Here is a 21,856-nt window from a genome sequence, read left to right on the forward strand (position 1 = left end):
GTGACTGGCATAACTAACAGCTTGCTGACAAGTATCGCCTTGGAGGGGTAATCTGGATCCAGAGATTAGGGAGTACATCATGGGTGTACGTCTTGTCTCAAGCAATAGATGATCATCTAAGGGCAGGACAGCGCGTCCCCTGGCTACCAGAGCATGACTGTGGAGTTCCCTGGCTTCGCCTCGGCTTTCTTCAATATTAATGTGCAACAGCAACAAAGAGAACTTCCCGATGTTCGCAGAATGCATCCAGTGCTACCGGTGCAGCTGGTACTTAAACGACAAATACCTAAACAACGTCTGTAACATACCAATCCTTGATTTGAGAAAATGAAGAGATTGTGATGATGGGGGATCTGCCTTTCTGCTCTCTTTTTGTTGTTGTTGCCTGCTGTCATACAAAGACCTACATCATTGCAAACAAAGAATATCCTGGTCTATACAAGACCAAGTGTTGCCAATCGAGCAGCAAACCACAGAAATAGTCAGAGCTGTAAAAACTGCATTTGGCTTCTGATATACTATTATTCCCTCCCAAGGCCCAGCACCAAATAGGACTTCTGCGGTCTATATAAACTGGCTACACTGATTTTCATTATGAATATTTTTGGGAAATATTAGCGTACATCAACACATTTTATTAAATGATGCTGCAAAAAAATGTTACCTACACTTTTACAGTAGTTTAGCGAAATGTTTTTGCGTTTTTTTGGGAACCTCTGCAAATATTTGCATCGAAGAGAGCATTCTGGGAGCATTATACATCGCCTCGTTTTGCTAAACATTAATAACATGCGTACACATTTTTATACTGGAACCACTGTCGGTAGTGCAGTCTGAGCTTACATTTACTTGGAGCGATCACCCCAATAATAAAGGCTTTGCATATATGAACCATAAATACAAGTTTGAACAACATTGACACATGGACACCTATATTACCTTAAGTGCAGGCAATGCCTTTCCCTGATCCAGGATGTGTGTGGTACTGTAAAATGTCAGCCAAAGGGTTTGTGCTGTAGGGAGCTGGGCCTACCTGTCCCAAGGACAAAATACATAGGAAAACTTGTTGTCCCTGACCCCAAACAATATGTCCCGGGCGTCGGGCTATAGGAATTCCTCATCTCTCATGAATAGGTTTTAGTGGGGCTAAAGTCCAGCCGTGAGGACTCTTGCGATTCAGCAAGGCACACAACACCCCAGCGCTAGGACAGCACAATGGCTTGCCGTAAACGCTGCACTTGCTTGCAGTTCAATGCAAGCAGCACAGCAGATACTACATAACATGACACCAAGAACACCTGGTAAACTATTACCAGGGTCGTGGGCACCCCACAGGTTCTTATGAAATGGAAGTTGGTATAAAACTAGCACTGTAGTTGCTATGCTCCAACTGCTAAAGGAAGTAAGAACAATTTTTCCAGCAGTTTTGAAGCTACCACTCACTTGCACATTCGACAGCAGGTAGATTATCATCATCACTTTATTCGACGGCTGAGTCATCAAAGTACATCATAAACACACACAAAAAAAAAAAAAAACACACTATCAATTATTCAAAATTTCCAAAAATACATAAATAGTTAAAAATAACATTAAATTCCATGAGACAACTCTCGACAATTAATTTCAAACTACGATATCTTTAAAATATTCCCAATTTACTATAATCTAAAACTAATCCATCATAGCCAACATATTTCAATCAGTAATGGATACCAATCTCCATTACAGCACATAAACACAGAACCTTATGAAGCAACTAATCTAATGTATCACATATGGCTATTTAGCTGTATGGTTACCTCACGTACTCCTTTTTTATACAATTATACTCTAAGTAAGGACAGTAGTTTAGAACGAATTGACCAGGCCCATTTGAGAAATTTCGCCACAGCTATCGCAATTGTAGGGTTAGAATCTGTACTTAAAATTCTCAGAGCATCAACATACCTCAGAGTGCCCATGAGCCGAAAAATGGGCTTTATCCACATTCGGCGAGGTGCAAGATATTGAGGACAGCCAAACAAGATATGACTGACAGATTCTTGTTGGGCCGGACACCAGGGGCATCTGTCACTTGGAGACCCCTCCCATTTCACCATAAACTACCTAATCGGGAGGGTACCAACCCTAAATTGAAAATACAATTTGCGATCATAAGGTCTTTCAATAACATCCCAATATTCTTCAAACACAGGCCTGGTCTTAAATTCAAGAAAACGACCCGTGAGATTTGTTGATAGCTTTTCCAACATTGTTGAATGGTGCACCATTTCCCAATATCTTGCTTTCAGAATTTTTTTACTTGGGAAGGTTGCATTTTGAGGATTATCCCACAGTTCTGCCATTCCCATCTTCCCTAATAGGGATCTAATCTCCCTCAGCCATTTTATTTTATGGAAAGGATCATTATTAATGATATCCATGAGGCCTCGAGCATATTGCGTTAATTCCTCTGTGCTCCATATTCTACACCAGTATAACAATGGGCGCAAAATTACTAAATCTTGAATCCCTTTTCTACTTAGATCCCATTGTAGGGGAATTAAAGGGGTACTTTGTGGGACACCGGTCATCTTGCGAAAAAACTAATTTTCCACCTTGGTCAAACGAGTTACATTTTCAAAGCCCCATAGTTCGGCTCCATATAGGGCTGAACTCAATACCTTCATTCCATAAATCTCGAGAGCTGGGCGAATAGGTTTTGTCTGTGAAGATTTGAATTTTTGCAAGAGACAACCTGCTTGTTGCTGATGCTTAGGACAGCCAAATCAATATGGTTATTCCAACGCATGTCCCTCTGCAAAGTCACCCCTAGGTAAGTAAAAGCGTCCACCTGTTCTAATGGGCATTTATCCATGACTATATTGCCTCTAAAGGATCTGTGTTCATTAAACGCCATGAACTTAGTTTTGGCAGTGTTTATTTCCAACCCATGCAGGCGGCAAATCTTCAAAGCGCAACAGGGCTTTCTGAAGGCCGCAGGGAGTTTTAGAGATGATCAAAGTGTCTTACTCATAATAGGTTATATGCAAACTCTGACTACCATTTAGGAGACAAAGATCGTATGATAATGTTTCTGTTAGAATGTGTTAATGGAAACCTCAGATATGGGGTCTTTTATCTTATACTTTTATCTTTGGGGTGTTTATGAATTATGATTTATTAGGGTTCAAATAATTCTCCCTAATAACCCCAGCACTTATCCTTTTAATATTCGAATTGTCCATCGTTGGATGATTCGGGTTTAAGTGACTGATCCTGTTTTTCTTTCAGGAATCTGATAGTGGGGGATCTACTGGTCTTCTATCATCATTACCTGAGTGAATATTATCGCTCCTGTATTGGCAATTATTCAGCACCGTATTCCCCCTTTATTAAGGTGAGGTTTTCTGTCCTATGTGTTTGGCTCATGTATATTTTGTGAATCAAATTAGTATTTTATTTTTATTACATATTGGCCCTTTGGGTAATTACTCAACTTAATTATTTCAGGGATTTTCGGATGCCATAGACGCTTCTGCCTTTCTTTGATTGTTAGGAACGCTTTCTTGATTTGAGCTGACTATTTCCTTCCACTGGTTTATTTTCCAGGTGAGGCATTTCATATCCGGTTTTGCCATGTTATTGGCACTTTTACTTTTTTGCATGTATTATCAATGTTGCCATAATAATTTGTTTTAGAAAAATAGTAAAAACAAATATATTTCTTCAGGAACCTCATTTAATTGGTCATATCGGATTTTCTGTATTAGTGCTTTCACACGCCATAAGCACTGAAATTGAACCTTGATGTGTATTCTGAAAGTGTTCTGTTACCTTTAGTGAGGTGAGATGTTCTCTTTTTCACTATTTTATTTTCCCTTTTTCTAAATTATCTTAAGTCTTATTTCTATTATGATCCTTTTTTCTTCATCTTTCTCCCTTATTATTTCTTGAGTTTCACTTTTTGGACTTAATATTTATGATTATATGTTTTCTCTTCGTTAATTTCAAATGTACAGATTTGTTCTTTATTTATAATACGTGACTTTTTACAATTTACTGTCTTTTGGTTCTGGGCTACTCATTATGTTCTTGTGTAATTTTCTATGTTCCTTCCAAATTTATATGTATGTATGAACATTTGTAATTTTTTTACTTTATTTTTCCTAATGTGTTGTATTGTGGATTGGTCATTTGTACTGTATCTTTTAATGTATATATATATGTATATCTATGTGTAAAAAATGTCTTTGTGATTGTTACAGCCCTGACGAAGTTCCCGTGGCACTAGGGGACGAAACGCGTTGGCTGTGTGCCGTTTTTAGTAAAACAACTACGAATAAAAGAAGAATCGTTTTGGATTTCCAGTGTACTTTCTATTCTTGACTTCTATTAGAGTGTACCTTCCATTTTTTGTTTTGGACTGTTCTATTGATTGGCATCTCTCAACAGCGGATGCGGGGAGTTGTTGCACTTAATTTTTGATATACAATATTATTGGAATTGAGGTGCTTGACCTTGGTCAGCTGTTGTCTTCTTATTTGCTTTGTTCTAATCCTTGGATTGTAGACCGTCCTGCACTCATTCCTTGTGTAAATACAAGAAGCAATATGCCCAGATTTGACGATGGGAGAGAAGAGATGGCCCAGAACCTCTTTGGCACAAATGTGTTTACAGAACCCTTATTACAGGGCACTCCTAGTAGAGCAAGTCTAAAAACATTATTTTTGAGACTGGAGCGTTTGAAAAAACAAAAGCTATCCCGATGGTGGGATGAAAATCACACTTCAACAATACTTAGCTAATAAAAAAATTCCGAGGGGTTTGAGAATTCTAATTTTCCCCACCTTTGAGGATTTGAGCGAGGATCTTTTAAAAGAGTGGGAGGGCAACCTTGAAAATGCATCACAAGTTATGATGCAAATCCTAATACGACATGCCAGGGAGAAAGGAGATAAATTACAAGGGGAAATTGAAGCCCTAGAAAAAGAAATTAATGACATGGAGGAAAAAGATCTTATTGAAATTTTTTTTGTAATTTTGAAAAGGGTAATGGACGAACATCAGATCTATTTGAAAGAAAAGAAATTGAAAAAAAATAAAAGAGACGATAGGGATTACACTGACGGACGTATTTATACGTTCGCAAAAAATTGATAATGTCCAGGGAGGGGACGACAAAAAGAGAACTAGAGATGATCGGGAAGAGAGAGATGATGTGCGCTCCGTGAGTAGCGTTTCTTCCTCCTCCGTGGGCAGTGTAGCCTCTAATGTACAACAAGAAGTCCTTTTAGGAGAAGGAGCTTCTTCCTTCCAGAAGGAGATCCCAAAACTCAGGATCAGCAGCAGACTTCAGCAAAAAAGAGAACAACCCAAATCAGGAAGGGAGGTAGGAGGTCAAAAGGCAGGTATAGGACAAGGGCCAACCAAGAAATTAAATACATCAACGAAACCTTAATGGAAAATGGGAATTTACAATGTACCCTTATGAGACCAGATGATATTAATAATGACTTTGAACTTAAGATTGTAAATTTGTCTAATAAAACTCTTGACCAAGATGAAATTGCTATTTTGAGTAAAGGTTTGAATTTTTGCCCCACCCAGGGCGGTGACATGACTGAAGTACATATCGATCTTTACAAATTTGTAAGAGCCTTGAAATTAAGAGATTTTTTTTCTAAACAAATACCAAAGACGACACCCTTGATTAGACAAGAGAATTCTACCCACACTATTGCGGATGTACGCAATATACAACTCTTGCTCAGCCTTGATGATGATAACTACGATGTACCAACTTTACTTAATGATTTGGAAATTGAACAAAATTTCAATATTGATAGTGGTCTTAAACCAAGATCTATATTTGTGCCCACATTTAATTACCATCCTAATATTGATATGTTCTACAATAAAGTGAGTAAAGATTTGTACAAACTTGAGACACCTAATAGACTACAATCAGACAAATCGATTGTTATAAAAGAAGCAGACAAAGGCGGTAATGTTGTGGTTATGAACCATTACGATTACATGTCTGAGATTGATCGACAATTGAGTAATACTCTTTGCTATGAACAAAATTACCAGTAATCCCATTAAGAAAGTTACAACTATGATCAATATGAGATTATGTGAATGGAGAGATGTTGGCTTACTGTCCAAAGATGAGTTCAGATACCTTAAGATTGATAATCCGAAATTTCCTTGCATTTACATCTTACCTAAAATTCATAAGGGCGGCATTTTTCCACCTGGCCGCCCTATCATCTCAGGAATCGACTCTCCGTCTGAAAAACTTTCAGAATTTGTTGATCGCAAACTTCAAAAACATGTTCTAGACCTTCCCTCATACATCAGGGATAGTAAAGATATTCTGGTGAAATTCAATGACTTTCAATGGTCTGATGAACTTTGCTTCGTCACTTTTGATGTTGAAAGCTTGAACACGTGTATACTCAAAATTTTTGGAATATTGGCTGTACGCTCTTTTCTGGATAGAGAAGGTGCAGATCATTTTGACTACAACGAAATGTTGTTAGAAATGATTGATATCATCTTAAGCAATAACTTTTTCCTACATGGCAATTCTTGGTTCCATCAGATACTCGGGACTGCCATGGGTTCAAAATTTGCTCCCTCTTATGCATGCCTCTTCATGGGGTGGTTTGAGAGGGAGTATGCCTGGCACAGACGTGCCTCCCCCTGGACCGAACATATCGTGTTCTGGGGGAGGTACATTGACTATATCATAGTCTTGTGGTCTGGATCCATTGAGTTGCTAAATGAATATCACACCTACTTAAACGACAATACCTTTAATGTAAAACTGACTATGACTTATGATACAATGAAAATCAATTTTCTGGACATACAGTTTTACGTAGAAGAAGGGTTTCTTTTCAGAAAAGAAACTGCCTGTAATGCAGTCCTGCATGCCGAAAGTGCACATTCACGATCTGTTATCAACAATATTCCCTACGGGGAAATTATACGGTTAAGAAGGAACTGCAGTGAGGAGAATACCTACCATGAGCATGTGCTTGACTCAAAAAGGAGATTCTTGAAAAGGGGCTATCATCAAAAAGTACTGGACAAGGCAATTGAAAGGGCACAACAACTCAAAAGGGAAGATACTTTGTGTGACAAACCTAAAATAAACGTCACTGCTCATAGGGACAAGACAATTAGGTTTGTCACTCAATATAATACCAACAGCAATAAAATTTATACGGTATTAAAAAAGAATTGGAGCCGTCTTAAAGACATCCCTAGCTGCAACGCATGTAATAATAGACCTATTACTTATCGCAAGGGCAGATCCTTGCGTGACATGTTGTGCCCTAGCCATGTGACTAACCAAAGTCACACCTGGTTACCTTCAAAACCAATGGGCTTTATTACTTGTGGTTCCTGCAATGTATGCCCGTCTGGGAAAAACAAAACTACTAACTTTACTTACAATACTACCAAATCCTACAATATTGCACATTTTATTAACTGCAACACGACACATGTAATTTATGTGTTTGGATGCAACTGCAATATCATTTATGTAGGAAGCACTGTACGCCCACTAAAGATCCGGATTCAAGAACACCGTAGGGCAATATTTAACGGGGATAGCCGTTATCCTGTAAGTGAGCATTACAGGGGAACCCACCCTAATGACAACTATTTTTGGTTTCATGGTATTGACCATGTACCCTCTGGGGCTAGAGGCGGGAATCGGGAACTACAAGTTAGACAGAGGGAGGCAAAATGGATCTGTCGCTTGAAAGCGAACCAGATGGGTCATAACACTGATACCGAATTTCATTATTTACTCACCTAGTAACATAAAAGAGAATTCTATCTGAAAATTGCATATTACAGACCAGATGTTATCTTACGAAGTACACTAACAGTATCTTATTTCTGTTCATTTTGCTTCTTCTGTCCCTATTCTGGTTCTTTTCATGTAGTCCTCTATTACATGTTCATGGCTAGAGGACATCTTGAGCAATTACATGTTTTTTGGCTACATCACTTATACACTACTAATACATCTTTACAGTGTTCAAGGTCTCCATCTATTCGTACATAAGATGGTTATGGTCCATCTAGTTAATTTCTTGAATAGATACCCTCTTATGGTTACATCACGCAAACACCACCAATAAATTTTTCTAGTATACAGGGTCTTTATCTACTCGCACAGAAGATGGTTGTGGTCCATCTAGTTAATTTCTTGAATCGATACCCTTTTTGGGTGAAGCCCTTCGACCTCCAATATACCTTTTGATTCATGTTACTTAACATATATATATATATATTTTTCTAATAGGGATGTCATGTGACCCTATTTTTATGTCCCTAGGTTTGTCCGATCATATTCCTTTAATATGTATTGCCTTTCATTTCATTGGGATATACTCCCGTGCATTCACAATTTTATTTTTATCTTTCTGCTCACTAATTGGCGAGTTTATCCTCTTTACATCGGACTTGCAATCGTAATTGGGAGTCGTTCATTCTGTTATTACTATTTAGAATGGACTACTCTGACACTCCAATATGGCCGCCATGATAGGGACACCTCCTGTTTTAGATCCTTGGTACTTGATTCATGGCCATATTTGTTTATATTATGTTTATGTTACGAATTTAATAAGCACGCGTTTCTCAAACTGAATTCGAAGTTGCGACGTTCCCTATATTAATCCGTACCGCCCGTAGGTATTAGGTTGTCACTAGTGAGAACCAATTTTTTGATATACCAATATGGCCGCCATGGTATGGATCTTTTCTATTTTCGGTTTGTGGCCCTTCGTTTATGGTCACATTTGCCCGTAGCGCGTTTACGTCACTAACCCTGACAGCGGGCTCTTTCTTAAACTGAATGCCAAATGGCGGGTTTTTTCTATACTGATCCGCGTCGCTTACGGTTATCAGGCTGTTCGCGTTTTTCTTACTGATAAGGTAAGCTAGGGTATTTTGTGTTTTAGTCCAGACGCGCTACCTCTTTGCTCCATTACATTTGAATGGTTATTGTCCTCATTGCTCCCCTTCTAATTCAATTGTTATGTACCATGCTGTTCTGTTTATATTTGGCAATTTGCTTAGTACAATTAACAACGGGCTGGTTGTTACGGTTCCAACCTTATTCGTGTCTTTAGTAATATTAACTTTGGCTATCGGCAAATGTCAACCTTGTGTGGTAAAATAGATGTGCTGTCTTTTTTGCACTGAAACATTGTAGGTTAATGCCTCCAGTGTCCATCTTTTTAATTGCGTGTTACATACTTTACTGATTTTCTGTCTTCGAATTTTTGAGCGATGTTTTTGAAAACGGGATACTTTCCCGCGTGTATTTCTATTTGCGACTCTCGTTGCATCGACAATGCTACTATATCCAAGAACTTGTTTTCCTGTAAGAACATCCTTATTTCATAGCGGATATTTATCATGCTTAACCTTGTTTTAAAAGAATGGGACTGTCGCTTATATGTGCAACATTGCACTCTTACTCATAATATGTTATATTCAAACTCTGACTACCATTTAGGAGACAAAGATCGTATAATAATGTTTCTGTTAGAATGTGTTAATGGAAACCTCAGATATGGGGTCTTTTATCTTATACTTTTATCTTTGGGGTGTTTATGAATTATGATTTATTAGGGTTCAAATAATTCTCCCTAATAACCCCAGCGCTTATCCTTTTAATATTCGAATTGTCCATCGTTGGATGATTCGGGTTTTAGTGACTGATCCTGTTTTTCTTTCAGAAATCTGATAGTGGGGATCTACTGGTCTTCTATCATCATTACCTGAGTGAATATTATCGCTCCTGTATTGGCAATTTATTCAGCACCGTATTCCCCCTTTATTAAGGTGAGGTTTTCTGTCCTATGTGTTTGGCTCATGTATATTTTGTGAATCGAATTAGTATTTTATTTATATTACATATTGGCCCTTTGGGTAATTACTCAACTTAATTATTTCAGGGATTTTCGTATGCCATAGGCGTTTCTGCCTTTCTTCGATTGTTAGGAACGCTTTCTTGATTTGAGCTGACTATTTCCTTCCACTGGTTTATTTTCCAGGTGAGGCATTTCATATCCGGTTTTGCCATGTTATTGGCACTTCTACTTTTTTGCATGTATTATCAATGTTGCCATAATAATTTGTTTTAGAAAAATAGTAAAAACAAATATATTTTTTCAGGAACCTCATTTGATTGGTCATATCGGATTTTCTGTATTAGTGCTTTCACACGCCATAAGCACTGAAATTGAATCTGGATGCTTATTCTGAAAGTGTTCTGTTACCTTTAGTGAGGCGAGATGTTCTCTTTTTCACTATTTTATTTCCCCTTTTTCTAAATTATCTTAAGTCTTATTTCTATTATGCTCCTTTTTTCTTCATCTTTCTCCCTTATTATTTCTTGAGTTTCACTTTTTGGACTTAATATTTATGATTATATGTTTTCTCTTCGTTAATTTCAAATGTACAGATTTGTTCTTTATTTATAATGCGTGACTTTTTACAATTTACTGTCTTTTGGTTCTGGGCTACTCATTCTGTTCTTGTGTAATTTTCTATGTTCCTTCCAAATTTATATGTATGTATGAACATTTGTAGTTTTTTTACTTTATTTTTCCTAATGTGTTGTATTGTGGATTGGTCATTTGTACTGTATCTTTTAATGTATATATATATATATATATATATATATATATATATATATATATATATATATATATATATGTATATCTATGTGTAAAAAATGTCTTTGTGATTGTTACAGCCCTGACGAAGTTCCCGTGGCACTAGGGGACGAAACGCGTTGGCTGTGTGCCGTTTTTAGTAAAACAACTACGAATAAAAGAAGAATCGTTTTGGATTTCCAGTGTACTTTCTATTCTTGACTTCTATTAGAGTGCACCTTCCATTTTTTGTTTTGAACTACTTGGTGGGACACCGGTCATCTTGCGAAAAAACTAATTTTCCACCTTGGTCAAACGAGTTACATTTTCAAAGCCCCATAGTTCGGCTCCATATAGGGCTGAACTCAATACCTTCATTCCATAAATCTCGAGAGCTGGGTGAATAGGTTTTGTCTGTGAAGTTTTGAATTTTTGCAAGAGACAACCTGCTTGTTGCTGATGCTTAGGACAGCCAAATCAATATGGTTATTCCAACGCATGTCCCTCTGCAAAGTCACCCCTAGGTAAGTAAAAGCGTCCACCTGTTCTAATGGGCATTTATCCATGACTATATTGCCTCTAAAGGATCTGTGTTCATTAAACGCCATGAACCTAGTTTTGGCAGTGTTTATTTCCAACCCATGCAGGCGACAGAAATCTTCAAAGCGCAACAGGGCTTTCTGAAGGCCGCAGGGAGTTTTAGAGATGATCAAAGTGTCGTCCGCAAACATGAGGACAGGGATGCGAATACCATCCAGCACCGGGGCGTCAGTGGGGGTCAGAGAAAGGTAATCCACCGCCCCATTGACAAAGAGCGAGAACAGGGTAGGCGACATTACGCACCCCTGCCGCACCCCCGCTCAACGGGGAAGGCTTCAGTAACCTCCCCCTGTAATCCCCACCGCACCCGTGCAAAAGTGTCCTCATGCATGCGGACGATCAATGTTAGAAGTTCCGAGGCCATCCCCAAATCTTTCAAAACCTGCCATAATTTGCCACATGGGACTAGGTCAAAGGCTGCCCTCAAATCCACGAACACTGCATACAAAGACCCTTTTCCTAGAACCACAGTGCGCCAGTACAAGGTTACAAACCGAAAAACTTGATCAATTGTGCTAGTTTTCCTACGAAATCCCGCCTGTAATGAACTCAAGATATTGTTGTCATCCATCCAATCCTGCATTTTAAATAGGACTAGTCTTCCCATAATTTTTTGAATGGAGTCAATCAGGCTGATAGGCCTGTAATTACCTACAACAGCCTTATCCCCCTTTTTATAAACCAACTATTTCTGCCCCCTTCCATGAGGGAGGAACAGCCCCGCCCAGGGCTATAGCATATGCCAATTGAGCTATATATACCCGCCATGTTTGCTTATCATTTAAGAAAACATCTGCGGGGATGCAATCCATACCTGGGGCCCTGCCATCTGTTACAGTCTCTAGAGCCCTGTCCACATCTTTCAAACTAAAGGTAACATCTTTATAAGATGTATATTGGATGGTGTTACCACACTCATAACTTCCACTTCGTGCATATTGTGGTTTAAAATACTCTACCCACAAATGTTGCGCAACATTATTCTGTGGGCGTTCAGGACACCCCCCCCTATCCCATTTAAATATATCCCATAACAATTTTGGATTCTTGGCTTTACATGCGTCTTTCAACTCATGCCACTTACATCTATCCCATAACTTCTTCGCCTCATTCTGGACCTTCTTATACAGCCCCCTCGCAACTCTTACCAAACGGGATCCCGCTTCTTTATTGCTACACCCAGATTCAATCTGGCTTGTTTACAAGCCGCATTGTACCAACTTTCTACATTCCTTCTATTTTTCTTATTTCCAAGGCCCGGTTTACAAAAATAAGTCTTCAGCTGATCAAAGAGTTTTTCATGCACTTGGACAATACAGGACTGGGGGTCCGCAGTCTTCACGAGGGATCCCAAATCTATCAATGCTTTATTTACATCTTCCCTAATTAGCGTCAAGGTCTCGGGGTACTCAGCGACCTTGCTCCACTTAAGGTGTCTCATCATTTGCTAGGGCTACTTCGGGGACTATACTATCATAATCGCCTACTCCCGCTCTACCTATTTCCAGTTTGAAAGAAGAGGTAAGTGGGTTGTGATCGCTCTCTAGGCGTATGACAGCCATGTCCATAAGGCAATGCCATAATTTCAAATGGACAAGCAAGAAATCTATTCGGCTAGACCTATGGCTGTTGTCATACGTAATACTACCCTGCCTATCAGAGTGCGTACGCCCATTGGCTGCCCTTAAATTGTTCGCCATACATAAGCCCTTAAGTTGTATAGCCGCTTCAGTCCACTTTTTTATGGGTACCAACTCAAGTTGGGGAATACCCCATCTGGAGTCTTCCTCCTCCGTTATCTTTTGGTCCTCGTAACCTAGCGGTTCGAACGCAACATTAAAATCCCCCGCAATAAGCGGGAATGAGTTACTTGGTATGGTCTCAATTAAATTGTCCAGGGCAGAAATTACCATAGATTTTTTACCTCCTGGGAGCCCTCTTGCCTATACATTAAAAATATCTAGACTACCACAGGATGAGAAGCTAAGTCTCACCACCAAAATGTCTTTATTTAAGACCGGGAGTTGTCACATATTACAACTTAGTACCTGTTTGACCCAAATGACTAATCCTCCTATTGGCCGTCCTCTTTCCTTTCTATCTGCAGGCACAAATAAATTCACACACCCCTCACGAAAGGCAGGTTCCACCAACCAGGTCTCTTGGAAGAGGCAGATATCATATGTATCAACAAAAGTAGTCCAATCGACCAAATTCAATTTGGAACCGAGACCCGCCACATTCCAAGATACCAGTGACAAGGAGGGAGTTCTATTGGATTTGCTATAAACATTTTCAACGCCCCATGTACCTACATCCAATTCAGTTAGGGATGGTGGTCGCCATTAAATTACATTCCTGTACTGGTTGAACTATTTTCTCTAAACTGGATTGGTTCACACCTGGATTTCGGGTATGTCTTCATATAGATTCTCTTCATTCACCTGCATAACCCATAAACAGCTTTCTGGTGGTGGTGATCGACGTCAGTCACAATTGTCCAATCCCGACAATACCTCAAATCTATTAGAATCTGTAAGACCCATTACGTTATTCCTGTTCCAAACCCCTCTATTTGATAACAATTTCCTGGGTGCTGGAAGTATTACTGGGTAAAAAAAGGTCAAGGGTAGTGTCTGGATCACAGTATTTGTGTCCTCATAGGCCCATTTGCAAATATAACCAAAAGCCCTCCGATCTCTAAAATGAATAATTATACAATCACCATCTATCAACTTACTCTGCACCCCAACCGAATCCACTCGTCTCACAAACAATATTTCCGCAGATACGTGAGGGGGGAGAGGGCGATTTGAATTAAGCCAAAAGATACATTTGTTCTTAAGCTCCATATACTTCTCCCCCTTTTCCTGACACAATTGGGGGACACCCGCAAGAACCACCACGTACGGAGTAGAATCCGGTGGAAGATCAATGCATGGTAAATTTTTTGAAGGGTGCATTGCAAAGGAAGTAGCATACCTCGCCAGTTGAGACTGAGTTGCAAGTCTCGGAACTTCTGTTACCACTACCCTATCGCTAAGAGGTGGTGAATTAGTAGGTTCTACTGGAAGCTTATCGGTGGGTAAAGGTATAAGGCCAGAACCCCTAGTTTTATCATCATTTTTTTTCCTTCCACCCTGAGAGGAAACTGGAGCCACTACAATTCCTGTTTTCTCCATTGAAACCTTTGATGTTATTTACTCCGTTTACCCACACACCACCCCGCAATTGGCCAAATGCAACAGCAAGTTCTAGACAAACTAATCTACTTTCAATAATGTCTAGTCTGTCATAGATTGGGAGGCAAATCTTTTTAAAAATGTCCTCTAACTTGCTCCAAAAAGTGGGTCACAATTCATCTGTCAATACATCTACTGTGGGGCTTGGGGGGTCCACGTCTGTTTCAACGATTGGATGGCACATAATGGGGCTGGTTGGAGGTATTGATGCTGAAGGGCCATTAATTTTCATAACTTTAGCTTTCCTTCCCTTTATTTGTGTTTGTGCTCCACTCCACTTCCTTTTGTGTGTCCTACTTACTGCTTGGTGACACTCCCCAGCTTTGTTACTATGGGCAGATCTAGTCTTAACACACGGTAACAGTGACCCAGAGCCTTTAGTGTTCAAACTGGAGTTTGCAGTGGCAGTTGTCTGGGTGTTACATGATTGCAAAACAGCCCGACATCCATCCGTCTGTAAAGGGGAGTTCTCTTCTCTTTCATCGGGGTCTATCACTGCACCCGTGGCAGGTACCGAAAAGGGCCAGGGGGAACTAGCCGAGGCTAATCTACCCAGGAAAGATGGTTTACTGAGCGCAATGTCCAGCGATAATCTTTTTTCTGTTAGTTTGATTTCATGCGCCAAGACGGACGAAGCTCTGATAAGAAACTGGTCCAAAGTGCCTACTGTTAATCCACCAGGCATAGTTTTCCTTGGAAGGTTAGGCATGGTTTTACAACCTGTACACTAACCTTAGTCGCCGATGTTAAGGGGATGGCCCGTCCCATCCTCTATGTTCTCAAACGGGCTCAAACAGGCCCGCCCTTGGCCCGGGCTTCGCCCGCGTCCCGCGGTGCATAAGAGGGGCGTTTTTAAATACAACAGGCAGGTAGGTGGGAGGGAGGTCGACGGTAAGAGGCACCAGCTGTGTCTGGAACCGAGGCCGCTGGTCCTCGCAGTCCCGCACTCAATGTCCAGGCAAGGCAAGTCCACAGAGCTGCCACAAGTAGATTATCATGACTGTCGGCCACAGCCTAAACATAACCACGTTAACAAACAAATGTGTTATTAAACAACGTATTCATATTTTATTTGTCGACCTCTGCGAGATGATCTACTTAGTGGGATTAGTACCTTTGATCTGACAGGCACACAGACACTATTACCTGCACTGGTTCGGTTTATCTAGTACCAACACTACAACTCCCAGAATGCATTTATTTGTTAAATGAGCATTCAGAGCTGGATAGAAGACACCAGGTAATGTCCTAATAATGTCTCGTTAACCAACCCTATTAAGGCTCGAGCACTTTAAAATTAGGGGCGCACAATACTCAAATCCTTAACGTACACCCTCAAACAAGTTAATACTCGATTGATCCCCTTGTTTTGAGGAGGTAAGTGAGCTGTGATACTACAGTCCATGGCATCACCAGCACGGAAACTGCATGCCAGAAATGCGCCTGCCTTGCCCGAATTTTAACCTCTCCTGTGGGTGGTTGAGCGCCCTAAGGGGATTGCAGGACCATATCATGTGTCGGTGCAGGCAATGCGCTGTCTATAGCTGGCCACCTGCAGCGGAAACCCTATCCACTGACATAATTAAAACATGATCGGATTACCGTCCGCACTGGGTGATTGCGGTCTCATTAACCTTTGTGCGGATCCACCTGAATCCATGTCCCGGGAGGCCAATGTAGTAGGAGGGTGTTGCGTATGACAAGTAAACAGATTGTTTAATTCACAATTCGGCCCCTCTCCTGTCACTTAAGCAGCATCTTACTGCCCAGGAGGTGCTTCATTTTCAATTTCACACATTTGAAGTCTATTGGGGCTTTTTGTTGTGGTATGCAACCTAACGCTCCCTCGCTAGGCGCTAGTCTTACACTTTGGAGCAGAATCGCGAAGAAAGACGAGATCGGGAGGCGAACTTGATTGTTTGAGGCTCGAATCCTAGCCACCTCGCCTGACGTAACTGTGTGCTCCTGGTCGACTCGCTTTTTCTCTTTGCTTTAATTCCTTAAACTACTACACCTGGGACTTCTTAGAGACATGCTACACACAGGTATTCACCACATTATCATATCTAATTTAGATCATAAGCCCCCAATTCTTATTCGCGGCGTTTCCCTCACATCCAGCCCTGATGACATTCCCGCTGTGAGAAATGTGCTGCGCCTAGATTGTGGGAGGGCAAGGGTCGTGGTGTCAGTGATGCTAATTGTGAGCAACCCTGATTTGATGCAGAACTGTACCCCATTCATGCAAATTTGTCAGAAAAAGTTTTGAAAATGAAAAGAAAATATATATATATATATATATATATATATATATATATATATATATATATATATATATTACCTACTGGCGGTCGCCAGTAGGTAGTTATAGTTAGGACCACGTTTCCATAGGAAAACCTCAACATTCTATTTTGAATAACTTTGGCGCCGGTCGACGAATCCTCGCGAATTTCTCAAAATAGGTGGGGCGCTACGCTCCGCTCCTACCCTGAAAGTCTCGGGGGGATCCGTCAAGCGGGGGCTGAGATAAAAGGGGGGTCCCAAAACGCGTTTTTCCCATGCATTTTTCCATAGGACCTTTAGAACGAGCTACAGCCCGAACGGCTGAACAGAATTACTCAAAATTTGGCAGAGAGGTAGTCCGTAGGTCAAGGAAGTGCCTTTTGTAGGTTTGGTGTAAATCAGTTCAGTAGATTTTGAGAAAATAGCCTTTAAATCAATATATATATCTGAGCCCGCTTACGGTACGCTTACCGTACGCTTACGGTAAGCGTACGGTGGCGTGCGCGAGCGCGATTCTGATTGGCTCTTAGATCTTAGTAAACATTCGAATCGGCCGAAACCAGGAAGCGGCGGCCGCCATTTTGTGTATTTCACTCTGAAAAAAAAGAGTGAAAACAAGGAAAGGGGGCAATGAGGAGAGTTACAGACCCCCTAACAATTGTAAGGGGGTCAAAGAAGGACAGAAAAGTACAAAAAAAACATTTATTGATTTTAAAAAAAATCACGGGGTACGCGTACGGTAAGCTCACGGTAAGCGTACGGTAAAAAAAATAAAAAAAAATAAATGAAAATCAGATTTAAGAGTTTAGAAATTAGGGAGCTCTAAAAAGAGCTGTTGTGTTTATGGAGTCATTTTTTTAGTGGTACCTACAAGTAAGTACCGATGCAGAGTCTAAGGTTCAAGAGGAAGACTCTGTTCCCTTCATCATTGAAGTGCACACCATCTCCTCTATAAATGTCTTGCATGTCGTAACGCAAGTTGTTGTGGTAAATGGCACCCATACCATAGTCACGGAGGAAAGCAGAAACAGATTTGTTGACGTGCTTTCTTGCTTTGTCAATCTGTGGACAGAAATGATTGGACCAGTTCCATTTTTGCCTTTGGCATATGTTGGAAAACACAAAGGCAGTTTTAGGGAAAAGTGTAAACAGTTGTGCAAAGGTGTCCTTCATAAGCATTTCCAGACCTACCCCAGTCAAAGTGCCTAGGTCATTGCCACCACAGTGCACTATTATGAGGTCAGGGTGTTGGATTTGCATGAAGGATTTCACCAATGGCATCAATTGGTGCCACTTTAACCCTCTCTGACCAATCCATTTAATGTCTACATTTGGCAAAGCAAGGTCTCTCACCATATCTGTTTTCTCTGCAAACTTTTCACTCCAGAAGACATAGCTGTGCCCTACAATCCACACTGTGAACATCTTCAAAGGAGAACTGGATGCACTCAGGAGGTGTCTTTCAGTAGAATGGCAATATGAAAAGAAAGACAGTTTGGAAATGGAGGCATACATATTTTTAACAAAACAAAAAGAACTGATTGGCTGTTTCATACCATTCTAGAAAAAAAACTAGGCTGTATGTGAAAATTAATAGAAGCATGTTTTGTATTGGTACAAAAAAATGTGTAACCAAAGAACAGTACTATGGATTTGCAGTTAGGATTGAAAAGTCAAGCACTCTTGCTCTGTGGAATTGAAACATTGTGTGTCGAACTTCTGACCTAACTGCACACAGCAGTGTTCCATGAGCTGTTGCTATGGTAGCAGGCAGAAGTCAAGTTGGGGGAAGGGTACTAGGCAGAAGTCAAGTTGGGGGCAGGGTACTTTTGGAAAAGGGTTGGTTTTCAACCAATAGAAATGTGTCATTACATTTGAAAAAAAGGGGGAAGCACTGAGATTTGAAACTTACATGTATATGTGTGGAAAAATAGAGGGAAAGTTTGCCATTATCTGGTTCTGCTGAGAGGAGAGAGGTGTACAGAACAGAGATCCTGGCTCTGATAATCTGCTGTTTGAGTGACACATTTCTTTCACAACTAACTAATTTTAAAGGTGAGTTTACAGTTTGAGAGGGGATGTATGTGGTAACTTAAGAAATGAATAATAGAAATGGGAATGGTTTTTGTTGTAGTTACACATGGTGGATTCATAATGTGTCAGTCTGTAAAAGAGATTTTCACTTGGCCCGAAAAAAAAAGAGCAGTAAGTGTGCTTTCAAATTGGCAAAGAAATTTCGTTTTGGCACTAATGTGAAAACATGACTCTGTGTCCATAGAAGAATTATAGGCAGAAATTTATTGCGTCTTGCTCTGGTGATTTCACAGTTGCAGTAGATGGAAAAGAGGAGCGAATTTTTGGGGGAAGAAGCAGAGGGTTAGCACACACCCATGTGCTTGCCATGTATAGTCATGCACAGTAATTAGAAGCGAGTGGGGTTTTCAGGTTTAAGTCTGTAATGCAAATACATTCAGCATCACTAAGGCTGGTTGCTCCTGCTGGAGTGTAGGCAGTCACAGAGAATACACACGGTGGTGGTCTGAAAAAAAAACAGCTTGGACATGTGCATTTAAATAAATTTAAAAAAAAGGTTTCAGAATGTGTCAGTCTGTAAAAGTGATTTCAAAGTGTAAAAAGAGATTTTCACTTGGCCCAAAAAAAAAAGAGCAGTAAGTGTGCTTTCAAATTGGCAAAGAAATTTCGTTTTGGCACTAATGTGAAAACATGACTCTGTGTCCATAGAAGAATTATAGGCAGAAATTTATTGCGTCTTGCTCTGGTGATTTCACAGTTGCAGTAGATGGAAAAGAGGAGCGAATTTTTGGGGGAAGAAGCAGAGGGTTAGCACACACCCATGTGCTTGCCATGTATAGTCATGCACAGTAATTAGAAGCGAGTGGGGTTTTCAGCTTTAAGTCTGTAATGCAAATACATTCAGCATCACTAAGGCTGGTTGCCCCTGCTGGAGTGTAGGCAGTCACAGAGAATACACACGGTGGTGGTCTGAAAAAAAAACAGCTTGGACATGTGCATTTAAATAAATTTAAAAAAAAGGTTTCAGAATGTGTCAGTCTGTAAAAGTGATTTCAAAGTGTAAAAAGAGATTTTCACTTGGCCCAAAAAAAAAAGAGCAGTAAGTGTGCTTTCAAATTGGCAAAGAAATTTCGTTTTGGCACTAATGTGATAACATGACTGTGTGCATAGAAGAATTATAGGCAGAAATTTATTGCGTCTTCCTCTGGTGATTTCACAGTTGCAGTAGATGGAAAAGAGGAGCGAATTTTTGGGGGAAAAAGCAGAGGCTTAGCACACACCCATGTGCTTGCCATGTATAGTCATGCACAGTAATTAGAAGCGAGTGGGGTTTTCAGGTTTAAGTCTGTAATGCAAATATATTCAGCATCACTAAGGCTGGTTGCCCCTGCTGGAGTGTAGGCAGTCACAGAGAATACACACGGTGGTGATCTGAAAAAAAAAAAAAGCTTGGACATGTGCATTTAAATACATTTTAAAAAAAGAGCAGTTTGTGTGCATTCAAAATGGCAAAGAAATTTCGTTTTGTGACTGTTGTGAAAAGAAATGTAGTAATATATTTAAATACAATAAAGGATTTTTTTTTTTTGTTTTTTTCAGGTATTGCTGAAGAACAGTGAACAAAATTTAAGATGCCTACAAAATCTCGAGTTCAAAAAACGCTAAAAAAAAAACTATATTTGAGGACAACTGGAGGACCAAAGTTAGTAGAAGATGCTGATGTTGGGAAAAAGAAAAAATCTTCTGGTAAGCAAAAAAAACAATTCCTAAACAAAATATTGAAAACAAACAAAAATGTACAAAATGTCTGTTCTCGGAAAAATGTAACAAAACCTACAGAACAGCAAAAAATTGAGGATTTAGTTAATGCAAATATACCTTGTGCAATTGAAAAGTTTAACATAAACAGAAAAACAGCATTTAAAGAGATACGTAGAAAAATGTTTCAGAGAAGAGTTATGTCCAATTTGATAAAGGATATAAAGAAATATAAGCAAAAGGCTAAATATTATAAGAGAAAAAAAGAAATTGAAGCCATTGCAGCAAAAGCATTAGAATTAAAAAGGAAACTATTCATATTAATTTTGAATAGGATGCGTACATTAGATAAAATGGTTAATGTACTGAAATCACAAAGCAAAAGCAAAAGAGTAGTGAACAGAACAAACTTTTGTAAAGTGTTTTTAGGAAAGTGGATGCATAGTTCAAGTAGTGAACCTTTTTTTAATGAAGAAAGCTATTTTCAAAGTAATAGTTTGCTGCATGCAGTTGACACCAGAGGTCGTTCATACGAAGTAAAAAATGGTTGCATAATGGAGAAGGAGATAATGGTTCCAAGAGATGAGGTACAAGTGATGGCAGATGAGGCAATGGAGAGACGTCCTAAAGCCCCAGTGTACACTTGGAATTGTAGTAGTATTTGCACTGTGCGTCAGGAATCTATTGACAGATTTCGAGAGTTTCTAAGAGAATATAGTAAAAAAAGTGTAAAACAAAAGATTAAGGTGCTTCAAAGTCTGGATCCATGCAGAGTGAGAGAGAATACTGGTTTGCAGGGTCATTCTCTTGCTTGTCTATCTAGAAAAGTGTGCAATAGTGTTTTCCATCATTTTAGGATGCTGGCTGTTCATCATACTGAAATGAGAAAGTTTGTGAGACGGTTGTATTTTGCCAAAAGTCCAGCAATAAAGTTAAATGAATTGAATAGGGCTCTGTTCCGAGGAACGGTATCAGATGTAGAGAAGGTTGTTGATGAAATTCAGTTTTGTTACTTTGGTCCTGAAGAAAACAGTGCAGAGAAGGACACAGTAAATGAGGCAGAAGTGGAAGAGAATGTAGAACCCTCTGTAAGTAACACATTTAATGATCACATAACAAAATTTGCAATAGTCTCTAATGAAAGACCAAATGTTACTTGTATTTGTTGCCGCAGAACTCATTATAGAAAACAAACTAGGAATGTTGATCTCTACAGAAAGAGTGAAAATGAAGATAATTATAAGTGGATGGATTTTGCCA

The 21,856-nt window shown here is 39.7% G+C and overlaps 2 protein-coding genes across 4 annotated transcripts in view; one reads left to right on the forward strand and one right to left on the reverse strand.

Moving 5' to 3' along the window:
* Positions 1 to 5,445, forward strand: part of LOC146775826 (cytochrome P450 26A1-like) — a 47,892-nt gene extending 42,447 nt beyond the window's left edge. Inside the window, exons 6-8 of the mRNA XM_085638979.1 lie at positions 3,277 to 3,382; positions 3,496 to 3,594; positions 4,251 to 5,445. Of these exons, the coding sequence (XP_085495105.1) occupies positions 3,277 to 3,327 (51 nt within the window). The 3' untranslated portion in view covers positions 3,328 to 3,382; positions 3,496 to 3,594; positions 4,251 to 5,445. The remainder of the gene's footprint in view (positions 1 to 3,276; positions 3,383 to 3,495; positions 3,595 to 4,250) is intronic.
* LOC146775817 (FH1/FH2 domain-containing protein 1-like) overlaps positions 1 to 21,856 on the reverse strand; it is a 2,636,482-nt gene that overhangs the window by 2,571,401 nt on the left and 43,225 nt on the right. The window lies entirely within an intron of this gene.

Source organism: Triturus cristatus, chromosome 12 (genome assembly GCF_964204655.1).
Source record: "Triturus cristatus chromosome 12, aTriCri1.1, whole genome shotgun sequence".
Taxonomy (NCBI): domain Eukaryota; kingdom Metazoa; phylum Chordata; class Amphibia; order Caudata; family Salamandridae; genus Triturus; species Triturus cristatus.